At 38.7% G+C, this 15,673-nt stretch overlaps 2 protein-coding genes across 8 annotated transcripts in view; both read right to left on the reverse strand.

Annotated features, from left to right (window-relative positions):
- The window catches only part of smtnb (smoothelin b), a 66,125-nt gene extending 64,973 nt beyond the window's left edge, over positions 1–1,152 (reverse strand). For 5 of the 7 annotated variants that reach the window (XM_060883600.1, XM_060883596.1, XM_060883593.1 and 2 more), the window contains exon 1: positions 601–1,152. In XM_060883600.1, the coding sequence (XP_060739583.1) occupies positions 601–651 (51 nt within the window). In that variant the 5' untranslated portion in view covers positions 652–1,152. The remainder of the gene's footprint in view (positions 1–600) is intronic. The other 2 variants (XM_060883594.1, XM_060883592.1) reach the window with 1 other exon arrangement.
- Positions 1,153–11,318: 10,166 nt separating this feature from the next.
- Positions 11,319–15,468, reverse strand: LOC132855364 (cyclin-O protein B). Its single transcript, XM_060884258.1, has 3 exons — positions 15,259–15,468; positions 13,418–13,603; positions 11,319–11,876 (listed from the first exon to the last, which is right to left on the reverse strand). The coding sequence occupies exons 1-3, from the start codon at positions 15,466–15,468 to the stop codon at positions 11,319–11,321; spliced, it is 954 nt and encodes a 317-aa protein (XP_060740241.1).
- Positions 15,469–15,673: the final 205 nt, after the last annotated feature.

Below are 15,673 nucleotides of genomic sequence, written 5' to 3' on the forward strand. Positions count from 1 at the left end.
AGTAATAAAAAACATTCACCATTTTATGCTTGCTTATGTCACCAAGAATTTTTATTCAAATATTTTTATAATTATAATTTCAAAATGATTACAAAACCAAATGTGCTCACTAAACGTTTTTTAAAGGAAGTGAGCAGTATTTTTCTTTTCAGTTGAAGTGGTGTGTCAGACGGTGTGTGTATGTGTGTGTGTGTGTGTGTCTGTGTCGGTAAGTGCGTGTGTGTGTCTGTCTGTCTGAGCGCGCGCGCGCGTCAGGTGTTAGCTTGGCCAAAGTCCAGCTTTTTGAATTTATTGCTTTACTGTTTATTCTACAAAATAAAAATTAGAACGATTCGTTTTTTGTATTTTGTAGTTTTCCTGTATAAACACTAATTCAATATAAAAAAAAAAACACACACGAGTATCGTGACTCAATGGCAATATCTGAGAAAATACTATTAAATGATTCAATTATATTTAGTACACAAGAGTAGAATATAAACTAGTTCTATAACAGAAACAGTGATACAAACAGGCTCTTGTTTCTCACCCTGTGTTTGTCGTGTTCTTTAGTCAGATATATTAATAAATCTCAGCACATTGGCTTTAAAATGAACTCACCAGGGTCTGAAGTGATGTTTCATCCAAACTGAAGTATCTGTGCTCCGTCATGATGAGAACCAACACAACGTCCTGAGTAAGAAATAGTAAAGTTTCTGCGGCTTCTGCTGTGTGTCTGAGTTTCACAAGACTTTTAGCTCTAGAAGTTTCTACAAGAGGAGAATAAAGGCAGAAAATCCAACATATTCTTCACACAGGTGCCGGTTTACTGTACAAACTAAACTAGCCACGTTTGTCACCAATAAACCCGCAGTATAATGATCCTGGTGAATCTCCTGGTGAATCTCCTGGTGAATCTCCTGGTGAATCTCCTGGTGAATCTCCTGGTGAATCTCCTGGTGAATCTCCTGGTGAATCTCCTGGTGAATCTCCTGGTGAATCTCCTGGTGAATCTCCTGGTGATACCACAACAATCCCACCGTCTGAATAAAGTGTCCAAAAAGAGGTCTATTACATATCTATAACTGTCCGGCGGAAAAGAAAGCGACAATAAATGTTTAAAAGTTATATCGCAGGTCAGTGCTTTCACACTGCAATCCCTGTGAACCAACTAAGTTTGTCTTCCTTCCATGTGAATAATTAAATACAAGCCCCACCTCCAGCTCTCTCAGCCAATAGAAAGCCGAGGAGCAGGAGTCGTTTACTCTTTGAATTTTTTAGCGGGTGGCAAAACAGTGTGCGCACGTGGCGCCGCCTATCGTAATAATAGTCATGAAAGGAGGTGTTGGTAAAGTAACGGAACAGCTAAAAAGTAATATCTGTCGAGTTGAGCAATGCATTCACGAGGTCTCATCAACAAGACCATGCACAGTGGATGTTTTCCACACCAGTCACTCAGTACCTATAAGTACAAGCAACCAAAGAATCCATTAGTAATAGGATTTATGTGATAAAGTGGTGTAGATCTGAAGTAATCTGGTGAATTCAACATCTGATGAACATTTGGCATTGGCAGAAAGGAATTTATTTTAAATCTAATAAATTGAGAAATATATTGCTTACTACATACAGGTGTAGAAAGGACATCATTTATAATCACATTCCCCTTTGAATCTGGTTCCTCTTAAGGTTTCTTCCTTATATCATCTGAGTTTTGCCTCACCATTGTTGCTTCAGGCTTGCTCATTAGGGATAAATATGTGTTAAACTAAGCTGCTTTGAGACAACGTCCATTGTGCTTTTTTTTTTGTCTATTGTTGTCCATTGTGCTTTTTATAGAAATAAAACTAAACTGAACTGAACTAAATCAAATAGGAAAAATTGTGCAGTGGTGTGAATGAAATGAGTTTTGTTTGGATTTTATGCAATGCACAAATTAGCAAATAATTGAGTGGGATCGCAATGTTTTAGATACATACAATACAATTTAAATAGTATTTCTTGAAACTTCAAACCAATTGAAAACATTTGGTGTAGGTAAACAGACTTATATGTAACTTTTAAAGATGGTTGTGTTCAAAAATCATGCTGCAGTCAAATTCACTGAAATCCCATCTTCCCCATCCCATCATTTAGATGTTTGAAAGGAACATTAACTACTATTACTCTACAGATTACTCTTAGCTGGTAATCTGTATGAATTTCTGCATTGTGATTTTAGAAAATGGTATCTGGATGTACAGATGTTTATAATAAAACGGACTGTTAATGTATGTGTCCAAATCATCTGTTTAATGCTGAGGTCTCTATGGCTTACTCTATGTTGGTAGGTTTAACCATGTTTTGCTATGTTGGTAGAGTTAGTATGTGTTCAGTCCTGATACTATCACTTCAATGATGGTGCTTTAATATAACTGATTATTATAGATGTTTAAACAGGATAATATGTTTTGCTACTAAGATACAATTATGTTTTAATGTTTTGTTATACAAAAAGATTAGAAATAGCGAATAACCTGAAATTCCCTTTTGAAACAGATGAATAAAGCATTGTCACTGATATATGAATAGGAATACTTGCATATATGCTGCATATAATGCTTACACAAGTTCAGAAAATAAAAGCAATTACATGACTGGCATGTATGGCTTCCAGTGAAACTGGATCACAGGTCATTATAATAAATTACCAGGAAGTCACCAGCATCAGAAGATACACTATACCCCCAAAGTTGGAAAGCAGACAGTTGTACAGTATGTCTTTGTATGCTGTAGAATTCAAAATTTCCATTCACTGGGATGAAGAGAGGGGGGCACGGTGGCTTAGTAGTTAGCAGGTTCGCCTCACACCTCCAGGGTCGGGGTTCGATTCCCGCCTCCACCTTGTGTGTGTGGAGTTTGCATGTTCTCCCCGTGCCTCGGGGGTTTCCTCCGGGTACTCCGGTTTCCTCCCCCGGTCCAAAGACATGCATGGTAGGTTGATTGGCATCTCTGGAAAATTGTCCCTAGTGTGTGATTGCGTGAGTGAATGAGAGTGTGTGTGTGTGTGTGTGTGTGTGTCCTGTGATGGGTTGGCACTCCGTCCAGGGTGTATCCTGCCTTGATGCCCGATGACGCCTGAGATAGGCACAGGCTCCCCGTGACCCGAGGTAGTTCGGATAAGCGGTAGAAGATGAATGAATGAATGAATGAATGGGATGAAGAGAATCAAACATGTTTCTACGGTGGCCGAGAAGTGCAAAACAAATTAACAAATCCAAAAACACATTAACAAATCCGAAAACAAATTAACAAATCCAAAAACAAATTAACAAATCTGAAAACAAATTAACAAATCCGAAAACACATTAAGAAATCCGAAAACACATTAACAAATCCGAAAACAAATTAACAAATCCAAAAACACTAACAAATCCGAAAACAAATTAACAAATCCGAAAACACATTAACAAATCCGAAAATAAATTAAAGCTGCAAGCAGCATTTCCCGGGGTTCAAGTGTTCAAGTGTTTAAGGCCTTTAGGGAGTTTGAGGCCTTAAAGGATTTTCAAAACTTTAAAGCCTTTCAAGACTTACATCAGTAATGGAAAAGCCCATTTACAGCCAACGCACTCCATTGAAAATACATGGTGTGCAGCATGAGTGTCGTATAAATTAGACTTTTCGTTTATGAGTTATAGGCTTTGAATTATTTTTTTGCCACGCCCATTTCATAAATAATCCTTTAATGGCAAGCCAAAGGATAAAGGTCCACTTTTTTTTGATAATTATTGACATTAAGACTCCAGAGAATATTACTGCACTGGATTGGTCTCGATCAGGCAAAAAACCTAGGACTAGTTCGCAAAAGTAGGTTTTTCACCTGATCAAGAATAATTAATGAACAATTTGATTGACAGCATTGGTCCAATAGGCAAAGTTGTTCAGTATGTGGAGAACTATCAAATGTTATCAATATTGTGTGTATTTATTAAGCACTACGTGATTACAGTAGCGTAAAACTCTTTAACGCCAACTAGTGGCCAATTTCATTCAAATTTAGTACAGACCTCTATGACCACGTGTCGAACATGCCCACCAAGTTTCATTCCGATTGGCCTCTATTAACCTTGTCTAATTGGTGCTCAAACTTCATTGGCCAATAGTGGCCATGTTTTTTGAGACACGCCAATGTCCTTACATACACTCAAGGCACCTTGGACAAAAACACTGCACACCACGTTTGAAGTCAATCGGACCAACACTTGCATAGTTAGAGCTGTTTTTAGTGATTTTTCTGTCATAGCGCCACCAAGTGGCCAATCGCCGCGGTTTTTGATCTGTGACCTCAGTTTGACCTCTTTCACATGTGTCCCAAGTTTAGTGTTGATAGCTCATTTGGTTCTTGAGTTATTGCCATTTTAGCAAAAGTTGGCTCCACCAGTGTTAGAACATTTGGGGGCCCCTTAGTGACGATGAATCAAAATTTAAACTTTTTTTTGATAATTATTGACAATGAGACTCCAGAGAATATTAATGCACTGGATTGGTCTCGATCAGGGCGAAAAACCTAGGACTAGTTCGCAAAAGTAGGTTTTTCACCTTATTAAGAATGATTAATGAACAATTTGATTGACAGCATTGGTCCAAGAGGCAAAGTTGTTCAGCATGTGGAGACCTATCAAATGATATCAATATTGTGTGTATTTATTAAGCACTACGTGATTACAGTGGTGTAAAACTCTTTAGTGCCAACTAGTGGCCGATTTCTTTCAAATTTCTTACAGACCTCTAGGACCACGTGTCGAACATGCCCACCGAGTTTCATTCCGATAGGTCTCCATTAACCTTGTCTAATTGGTGCTCAAACTTCATTGGCCGATGGCGGCCATGTTTTTTGAGACACGCCAATGTCCTTACATACACTCAAGGCACCTTGGAGAAAGACACTGCACACCAAGTTTGACGTCAATCGGACCAACACTTGCATAGTTAGAGCTGTTTTTAGTGATTTTTCTGTCATAGCGCCACCAAGTGACCAATCGCCGCGGTTTTTGATCTGTGACCTCAGTTCGACCTCTTTCACGTGTCCCCAAGTTTGGTGTTGATAGCTCATTTAGTTCTTGAGTTATTGCTATTTTAGTAAAACTGGCTCCTCCCAGTCCGAACGTTTTGGGGTCCCTTAAGGACCCTGAATCAAAATTTCAACTTTTTTTCGATAATTATTGACATTGAGACTCCAGAGAATATTACTGCACTGGATTAGTCTTGATCAGATGAAAAACCTAGGACTAGTTCGCAAAAGTAGGTTTAGGAAAAAAATGCGCTATAGCGAAAAAATTTTAAGGGCGGAAATAAAATCGGAGATATACGTTTTTTAAGTCATGAGCCAAGGAGTCAAATGATATAAAGCACTTGAGATTTGGCCATACGGTTTAGGAGTTATGGGCAAAAACGCGTTGAGGGGCGCTGAAGCGCCCCCTATTGGCCGATTTCGCTGAGTCCTTGGGCCTGAGTAACTGTGACCAGTACTACCATCTGACGAAGTTTGAGCTCTCTAGGCCTTACGGTTTGGGCTGCACAATCGTTTGTAGGGCGGAATAATAATAATAATAATAACTAATTAAAGCTGCAAGCAGCATTTCCCGGGGTTCAAGCGTTTAAGGAATTTTACTGAACTTATTTCATTGACATTAAGTAAAAACCTATAGAACTTGCAAAAGTAGTTTTTTAAATATACTTATTTGTTCTATATTTAATGAATGATTTGATTTACAGCGCTGATTGTACAAGCAAAGTGGTTCCGAAAACCTAGACCTAACAAATGATATGAAGATGATTTTAAAATGTTTAAGTATAAATTCCTAGGAAAAAACAGATGCTGATAGAATGAGCCAACGAGTGATCCTCTGCTGCCATCTAGTGGTTTTTATAGCTAATGCAATTCATTGGAAATATATGGTTTATATATCTTTTCAACAATTATAGTGCACATCACATTATTCACTTATATTATACAGGTCACTTGTATTACACTGCTCATTTACATTACACAGCTAACTTGCATCACACAGCTCACTTTCATTACACAGGTTACATATATAACACTGCTCAGTTTCATCATAGTGCACACTTTCATTGTATAGCTCACAGGCATCGCACAGCTCACTGGCATCACATAGGTCAGTGGCATCATTCAGCTTATTGTCATTAGACAGGTCACAGGCATCATACAGCTTACTGGCATCATACAGCTCACTGGCATCACACAGCTCACTGGCAACACACTGCTCACTTGCGTCACACTGCTCACTTATGTCACATTACTCAATTAACACACATTAATCACTCCATTATTTATAACCTATATGCAATTACATCAGTAATGGAAAAGCCCATTTACAGCCAATGCAGTCCATTGAAAATACATGGTGTGCAGCTTTTTGCCAATTACAGCTCCACCTATCGTCCGATCAAGATCAAATTTGGCATGATTGTTGAAGGTCATATGTCACATGTGTTCAATGAGTGTCGTTTAAATTAGACTTTTCGTTTATGAGTTATAGGCTTTGAATTATTTTTTGCCACGCCCATTTCATAAATAATCCTTTAATGCCAAGCCAAAGGATAAAGTTCCACTTTTTTTCGATAATTATTGACATTAAGTCTCCAGATAATATTACTGCACTGGATTGGTCTCGATCAGGCGAAAAACCTAGGACTAGTTTGCAAAAGTAGGTTTTTCACCTGATCAAGAATAATTAATGAACAATTTGATTGACAGCATTGGTCCAATAGGCAAAGTTGTTCAGTATGTGGAGACCTATCAAATGATATCAATATTGTGTGTATTTATTAAGCACTATGTGATTACAGTGGCGTGAAAACTCTTTAACGCCAACTAGTGGCCGATTTCTTTCAAATTTCTTACAGACCTCTAGGACCACGTGTCGAACATGCCCACTGAGTTTCATTCTGATAGGCCTCCATTAATCTTGTCTAATTGGTGCTCAAATTTCATTGGCCGATAGCGGCCATGTTTTTTGAGACATGCCAATGTCCTTACATACACTCAAGGCACCTTGGAGAAAGACACTGCACACCATGTTTGAAGTCAATCGGACCAACACTTGCATAGTTAGAGCTGTTTTTAGTGATTTTTCTGTCATAGCGCCACCAAGTGACCAATCGCCACGGTTTTTGAGCTGTGACCTCAGTTCGACCTCTTTCACATGTGTCCCCAAGTTTGGTGTTGATAGCTCATTTAGTTCTTGAGTTATTGCTATTTTAGTAAAACTGGCTCCTCCCAGTCCGAATGTTTTGGGGTCCCTTAAGGACCCTGAATCAAAATTTCAACTTTTTTTCGATAATTATTGACATTGAGACTCCAGAGAATGTTACTGCACTGGATTGGAAAAACCTAGGACTAGTTCGCAAAAGTAGGTTTCGGACAAAATGCGCTATAGCGAAAAAATTTTAAGGGCGGAAATAAAATCGGAGATATACGTTTTTTAAGTCATGAGCCACGGAGTCCAATGATATAAAGCACTTGAGATTTGGAAATTCGGTTTAGGAGTTATGGGCACAAACGCGTTGAGGCCGATTTCCGATTGGCCGATTTCGCTGAGTCCTTGGGCCTGAGTAACTGTGACCAGTACTACCACCTGACCAAGTTTGAGCTCTCTAGGCCTTACGGTTTGGGCTGCACAATCGTTTGTAGGGCGTAATAATAATAATAATAATAATAATAATAATAATAAAAATCCTACCGAATACAATAGGTTTCCAGCGCTTCGCGCTTGAACCCCTAATAATAATAATAACTAATAATAATAAAAATCCTACCGAAAACAATAGGTTTCCAGCGCTTCACGCTTGAACCCCTAATAATAATAATAATAACTAATAATAATAAAAATCCTACCGAATACAATAGGTTTCCAGCGCTTCGCGCTTGAACCCCTAAAAATCCTAACGAAAACAATAGGTTTCCAGCGCTTCGCGTTTGAACCCCTAATAATAATAATAATAATAATAATAATAATAATAATATAAATCCTACCGAAAACAATAGGTTTCCAGCGCTTCGCGCTTAAACCCCTAATTACAGCTGCAAGCAGCATTTCCCGGGGTTCAAGCGTTTAAGGCCTTTAGGGAGTTTAAGGCCTTAAAGGATTTTCAAAACTTTAAAGTCTTTCAAGATTTACATCAGTAATGGAAAAGACCATTTACAGCCAAACGCAGTCCTTTGAAAATACATGGTGTGCAGCTTTTTGCCAATTACAGCGCCACCTATCGTCCAATCAAGATAAAACTTGGCATGATTGTTAAAGGTCATATGTCACATGTGCTCAATGAGTGTCGTATAAATTAGACTTTTCCTTTATGAGTTATAGGCTTTGAATTATTTTTTGCCATGCCCATTTCATAAATAATCCTTTAATGGCAGTGTTAGGGTTTGGAGATGCTTTGTTGCAGCAGGAACTGGCCAGGTCATCATCATAGAATTTACAATGAATTCTACTGATGAATACTATCAAAAGGTGTGTGAGGAACATGTGAGACCATCTGTTAAAAATTTTAAGCTGAAGCAGAACTGGACCTTGCAAAATAACAAAAAACATACCAGTAAATCTATAAAGGACTGGCTGAAAAGTTAAAAATGGAGAATTTTGGAATGTCTGTGGAATGGTTATATGAAACGGACTGTGCATGCAAGAAAGCCCTCAAACTTCACACAGCTGAAAGAATTCTGCATTGAAGAGTTGGGGAAACTGGTAGATGGCTCTCACTGAGGTTATTCCAGCCAAATGGGGGAATACTAGCTATTAGGGCATAGGGTGAGTTGAATTCCTTTCTTTAACATGTGAAAAGTGTTTTTTTTGTTGTTGTTTTTTTGCAAGCAAATATGTAAATTTTAGTGTCTGATCTACCCCAGACCCCAGTGTCTGATCTAGTGTATAACACCATAAAAGGGGATTAAATCTTCATTTGGATGCCCAAAGTGTTATGTTTTTAGCCACATAATGTAGTACATCATTAGTAAGTACAATAACGGTAAATAACTTGGTTATAAAAATAAAGTTTTATAAAATATGGTGTATTAAAGATTCACCATAAGTTAAATCATAAGTTAAATCTATGCATCTTTAGTAAGGCTTTTGGTGGGCAAATCATTGACTGAGAATAAAATAAAACAAAACACACCACATTATATTGAACATTTTGTTTATTTAATCAAAAATATCTGTAACCCTGCATGGTTGATCTATAACTCTGCACTAAATTTATCTATTTCACCAAATAACACTGAAAAAGTAAAATGATACTCAACATACCGTGACCTTTGCATCATAAGGGTCTGATTGAACCTTATCTCTAACGTCTAACACATCCCAAGGACACAATACACCAATGGAAATACAATTTGTAACAATTTTCTGCCTTTCATTTACTAAAGTGACTACAATGTGCACAAAACAGGTGCAAACTATTAAACCTAATTTGACAAGAATATAGTTTAGTCTGCTTTTAATCTACTGTACTAGCTAAGTGGTAGGCTACGTTCCGAGTGTGTTAAAAGAGAAAAGAAAAAGACCTCTGACATCCATGTGTATGGAAAACATTTTCAAAGGAACGGCAATCAGTAAGTGCACAGCAATCATGAATTATCTGCCAAATAAACTGAATATTTCACATTGTTTTCGCTCGACCAAGATCACCTTCCTGTTTCCACCGACTTCTAGGATTGACAGCTGAGCACAGAGGCACCCCTCCTTCATCCAGCACAAAATGTATATTTGATCAAGTCCCAGCTGTCATGAGTTCACCAGGCATCTGCTTTCAGTACAATTTCACAGAGGAATTAAGGCAACATAAAACACCATCTGCTTGCTTGCGCTGTGAATGGCTGAAAAAGTCTGTAAATTTTATGTTGTTGTCTATTTGTTGCTACTTGATTTGCTAGGAGACTGTCATTTGCGTCATGCTTTTAATTCCCTGATGCTGTTTTCCAAATTTGAGATTCCGTATAACAGACGTGTGTGAAGTCATTGTGCATGAATTTCCTAAATTTCTTAACTGACCAATCACGGTCACGCGAATGAAGCTAATCTGAGTTGCTCTGTGACCCGAATGTTGTGAGATCAGATCCCAGGTCTATTGAACCACTAACGTTAGGTCTAGGTTTAGGTTCTGCCCCAGTAGTTAAGTGGTTAGGCTTGTAAGCTGCTTTGAGAATCTTAAACACAAACGTATTAAACCACTCAATAGAGAGAAAGAGCTGTGAATATATCATCATTTCTACAGTACTCTTTCTAACACAGACTAAGCCTGCTTTTAAATCTTATCATGTATATATAATAAAGTGCGTAAAATACCTGGGGGAAACAGTGGCTTAGTGGTTTACATGTTTGCCCTCAGACCTCCAGGGCAGGGTTTTCTTTCTGCCTCAGCCCTGTGCCTGTTTGTGTTTGTGTGTGTGGAGTTTGCATGCTCTCTCCATGCTTCAGGGGCTTCCTCCCTGTACTCCCAGTTTCTTCCGACAGTCCAAATCCATGCTCTGTAGACTGCCTGGTATCTCTAAATTGTCTATAGTGTGCGATAGACTGACTCAAACTCGAAATATTCTGTAGTGTGTGAGTGTGTCTGATTTCATCCTGTGATTTACTGCCACCATGTTCAGGGATCCTTTACCTTGTGCCCTGGGTACATAGGATAATCTCCGGGTTCCCCACGACCCTAAGTAGAATAAGTGCTACAGAAAATGAATGGATGGATCATCCTAGAGTTTCACCACAAGCCGTAAACTATACAAGAGGAAGAAGAAGAAGAAGAAGAAGAAGTAGAAGAAAAGCCAGGTGATGCCACAGTCAGTTATATCAGTTATATTTGAGCTTAATGACAAAGAATCAGCTGTTTTTAAATGATTTTAAATCAGCTGTTTTTAAATGAAAATGGTTTGTTCATTATTATTCATCTTAGTCAATGAAGCTGATTTCTTTTGTCTGCTATACACGCTCATATTTAGTGAGAAGTTGAGAACATGGACGTGGCCTGTTTAATTTATGCAGTGTCTATTGTACATTGTTTATTATTCAGAAACTGCTTTTTTTAATTGTAACAGAGATTATACAGTAAAATCTGTACAGTCTAACCTGCAGACAGCCAAGGTGTACGTGAATAATACTATCAAATAAAAATATCATGAATCTATATATATATATATATATATATATATATATATATATATATATATATATAAATCAATGTTTCAACAGAAAATATAATGACATAAATCATCCTTCATATTTAAACCGAAGTAAATATAAATGTTCTGGAGATGACATCACAGTGCTAGTTCAAAGTGTTATTAGGTCCTGAATCGACTCTTGGTTGAGAGACACTAATAACTGTAGCTCTTGTGTGCACTGCTGGATTAAAGCACGATGGTCCGAACCCTGGGATTTTTCATCTTCAGCACAGAGAAAGTCTAACATCTCTGAACAGCTGATGTGCTTGACAGAAGACTGTCTCTTTAACAGGTCCTTTGCCAGGTTTATAGCACTTTGTACGATCACAGATGGTTGGTACTTGTTGAACGCATAGTCTGCCAGACTCAGCTCACACACTTTACCTGCTAAACATTTATACCTCTTCACGCTGAAGAGCTTCTCTTCAGTGGCTTTCCAGCTTTGCTGCTTGTTTCCTTCATCGAGGATATTTTCCTCTGCTTCAGTCGTGTGTCTAGATAACTCGCGGCTGATGAAGTAGTCGAGAAAGAAAGCGAGAGTCGGTGCGGCCAAGCGGAAGTTGAGTCTGAGGAGAATGAGGCACTCGAGATTGCAGAGCTGCTCTCTGGAGAAAGCGTCGCAGCAGAGTGACAGCAGCTGTTTTATACGTGGGGAGAAAACTTCAACCTGAGAGAGTCACAACAACACACATATCAACACTCTGATGCTGTTTAATGTAGACGCTTAAAGCACATTTTTTTCTGATCGAGGAGAAATTCTCTATTAGGAGTGCTTATCTGTTGTAATTTCTATCTAATTAAATTATTAAAAAGAAGAATATTTGTGTTAACCTCGTGTGCATTGCTTTGTTTACTGGTGACACAGCTGCTTGTACACTCACTGCTTGTGCACTTTATTAGGCACACCTATATACCTACTCATTTGTGGCATTATCTAATCAGCCAGTTTCTAATCTCAGTGATTTTGACCGCTTTGTGATTGTCTGTACCAGATGCACTGGTTAGAGTTTGTCTGTAACTGTTGATCTGGGATTTTCACATGCAACCTTCTCTATTTACTTCAATACAGTAAAAACATCTAGTGAACATCCAAGCTGACTGAAAGTCTACAGTGACTCAGATAAGTGCTCTGATCAACAGTGAGGAGCAAAAAAGCATCTCAGGATGCACAACACGGCAAAGCCTGGGGTGGAGGAGCTATAAGAGCAGAAAACCCATTGGACCTATTCTGCCTTGTGTCAACAGTCTAGACTGGTGCAGGTGGTGTAATGGTGTTGGGAATGTTTTCTTGGAACAGCGTATTTGAGTATTGTTGCCAATCATCTGCTTCCCTTCATGACCACAAGCTACCATCTTCTGATGGCTCCTTCCAGCATTGATAATACACCATGTCACATAGCAAACATCGTCTCAAACTGGTTTCACAAACATCACAATGAGTTCAGTGTTCTTTAGTTACCTTCCCAGTCACCAGATATGAATCCAGCTTTGGGGTGTTGGAATATTATCATGCTGGATGGAGTCATCAGAAGCTGATAGATTGTGGTCATGAAGGGATACACATGATACTCAAATACGCTGTGCCAAGAAAACATTGCCTCCACCATTACACAACCTCCACCAGTCTGGACTGTTGACACTAGGCAAACTGGGTCCATGAATCCAGATTCACAAGGAATATTTAGGAATATTCACAAGGAATAACTCTGTTTTGAGAGCAAAGTGAGGCCTTACTCAGTATTATTATTGGTATTAGTAGTGTTCCTAATAAAGCGTCAGTCAGTGAATTAATATTTTCTAGACTCCCTCACTGACTTTAGCTTCAAGAAGAAACAATATATCTGTGAGTCACAATATCACACCACTGTTTCATCTAGCTGATGGAAGAGAGACGGTACAGCCTTGTGGCAGGTGGTGTGTATCTCAGTCCACTTGCAGATGAGCTGCTGGTTGTCATTATTTATTTTTTCTTTTCTTATTTCTGTGAATACAAATGTTCCAGAATCCCTTTGCGACCTAGAATATAATAAGGCAAATATTCTGGTGCCTCTATTGGGGTTCTCTACAAGAAAAAGCAGCTTGTGGATCTGCTGTAATAAACATGACGGTGTGTGCTGTAATCAATTTTTACATTTTAAATTGTTTTTTTTCCTATTTTATTTATTTATTAAGTGTGTCAGGTGGACATTCAGAATCATTAAAACTTACATGTTTGGTCGCGATCAATAAAGACGTCACGCCGAGTAACTGGAAACAATCTGCTGCCACCGATGTTGTGACCAAAAAGCGGTCCATGATGTTCACAGCCAAGCAACAGGACTCGAAAGACAGCTTAAAGTGTTTGTAAACGGATAGGAGCCAGCTCACCAGTTTACAGCGTGCCTCAGCGGTTATCTGTGAAAAAATTGGCAGAACTTTTATTTTTGGAAATGGGAGTTGAAACTGAAGCTGCTTCAGACAGAGGTGTTGCGTGAGATCTGAAAAACAAAGCTCTCTTTTCTTCATGATTCCTTTGTGTTTATATTCTTAGAGGATGTTAGAGTTGTGACTGTTTTCTGAATAATGCAGAGTATTAACAGTATCACTGAAGAAGCTTTACACACTCTCTGCAACTTGCTTCATGAAGAATCTGTAGCCAGGACATTCAACATGGTTCTAAACCGAAACTACTTGTAGAAGTGAAATATTTGAGCCATAATCCTTTATGAAGTTGCCTTTATAATGAAAAAGAAGGAAAAAGAAAAGCACAACAAAATACACCAAACCAAAGTCATGTCACATTAATGCTGATCACTCGACCATCTCGACCTTTACTATCAACAAACTGGAGAACCAAATCTTATGAAAATGTTTTTTTTCCTAAATGCGTTCCTTTTTCTTCCAGCTAGTTTAACGGATTCTTTGAGTTACTTTGCCAAAAGAAGCCCTTAGGACAAGTGATCTGAAACTATCTGAGATTCTAGACATACAGTATGGAACTGATAGATCTTGCCGTGTATTCGTCGGCCCGTCCTGGATTTCCTGATCCATCGAATACAACCATCAAATCAATAATCCAACACATTATCCACTTAGCCAGCTCTATATTCATTATATAGTGAAGAAAGATCTGGAAACATTCTCCGTTGCTTTGTCTTAGTTTAATAAAGTTGATTGTGTATTGAATATGGCAGCACCCTGAATTTGATTGATATTTCAGGACAACCCACACACAATTTTTCACCTACAGCCATGTTTCTGGGAGTTGGGAGAGAACCAGTGAAAGACTGCATGGTTATTGGGAGAACCTGCACAAAATAGCCACAGACTCTTAGCTGGGTCAGGGTCAAACTGCAACCTGCTTCCTGCTCAGTTGGAGGCGGCTCACTGCTGTGGAGGATGTCTCCACATGGGCAGCCTGAAGATACATGAGATTACTGTGGATAGATTGCATTAATTCAATATGACAGACTTTTTTATTGCACTTTTGTACCATATAGTACAAGGTTATAGAAGGGAAACAATTCATAATCACACTCTCTGCTGTCCCCTAGACAAGGATGGCCTCCTTTTTGTGTCTTGAGGTTTCTTCCTTATATTCTCCCATTAGGGATAAATTTGTAAATAAGCTGTATAATGTATATCCTAAGTGTCTATATTCCTGTAAAGCAGCTTTACTACAATGTACATAGTACAAAGTGCTACAGAGGAATAAAATTGGAATTGAATTGATTATATTCTATTAATGTCCAGCGTGTCCCAACAAGCGTTTTATTCGACTTGAACAAAATTATTTATTGATACGTCATAGTTTGGGTCTGATCGGTACTGATGTACTGACTGGCAATACGTCATGTATTTTGTCATCACCGTCATCAACATCACTGACATGGAAAATCTGATCAGATTCTGATCTAATCACTGGAACAGTATGTCATGCAATTGGCTGCATAATTAATAATTAATCATTAATTAACCATTAAGTCAAATTTTAACCACAAATTTTTTTTAAGAAGAGGCGTGTAAGTTTTGCTAAAGAAGTAAAGATTTTTTTAATGTACACCTGTTACCTGTGGCTGATGAGCCAAACAGTCCAGAGCAAGGAAGTCCTCCTCATTGTTCCTCTGGATTCTGAAGCAGCTCTCGTCGTAGTCGCTGTGAAGGCAGTCAGCTGTCAATCTGTAGCAGATGGATCCTGGCCAGTGCCATGTGGAGTGCTGAGGAGATGGGGAAGGACTGTGAAGGTCTTCTTCAAAACCAGAATCACTTAATGTGGACATGTTCACTCTGACAGCAGTCCGGCTTGCTTCTCCCCGCTGCACTGTCGCACACTCGAACCTCTGACTTTGTCCTAAACCCAAACCATTACTTTGTTGGACAGCGTGACGTGAGATGAGAGATTTTCCCGGGTACCTTAGCGCGCATTGCCTCCTCGTGCACGCGTCGCCGTGGCAACTTACCTCTGGGAGCGGCATAGCGTCCCAT

Source organism: Tachysurus vachellii, chromosome 12, assembly GCF_030014155.1.
Source record: "Tachysurus vachellii isolate PV-2020 chromosome 12, HZAU_Pvac_v1, whole genome shotgun sequence".
In the NCBI taxonomy this organism is placed as follows: Eukaryota; Metazoa; Chordata; class Actinopteri; order Siluriformes; family Bagridae; genus Tachysurus; species Tachysurus vachellii.

Bases quoted from the DNA above. Each gene is read 5' to 3' on its own strand.
- LOC132855364 (XM_060884258.1), bottom strand. From the start codon at position 15,468: ATGTCCACATTAAGTGATTCTGGTTTTGAAGAAGACCTTCACAGTCCT. The intron at 13,604-15,258 runs GTAACAGGTGTA...ATTTTTTCACAG, and splicing joins GTTTGGCTCATCAGCCACAG to ATAACCGCTGAGGCACGCTG. The intron at 11,877-13,417 runs GTAAGTTTTAAT...TGACTCTCTCAG, and splicing joins TATTGATCGCGACCAAACAT to GTTGAAGTTTTCTCCCCACG.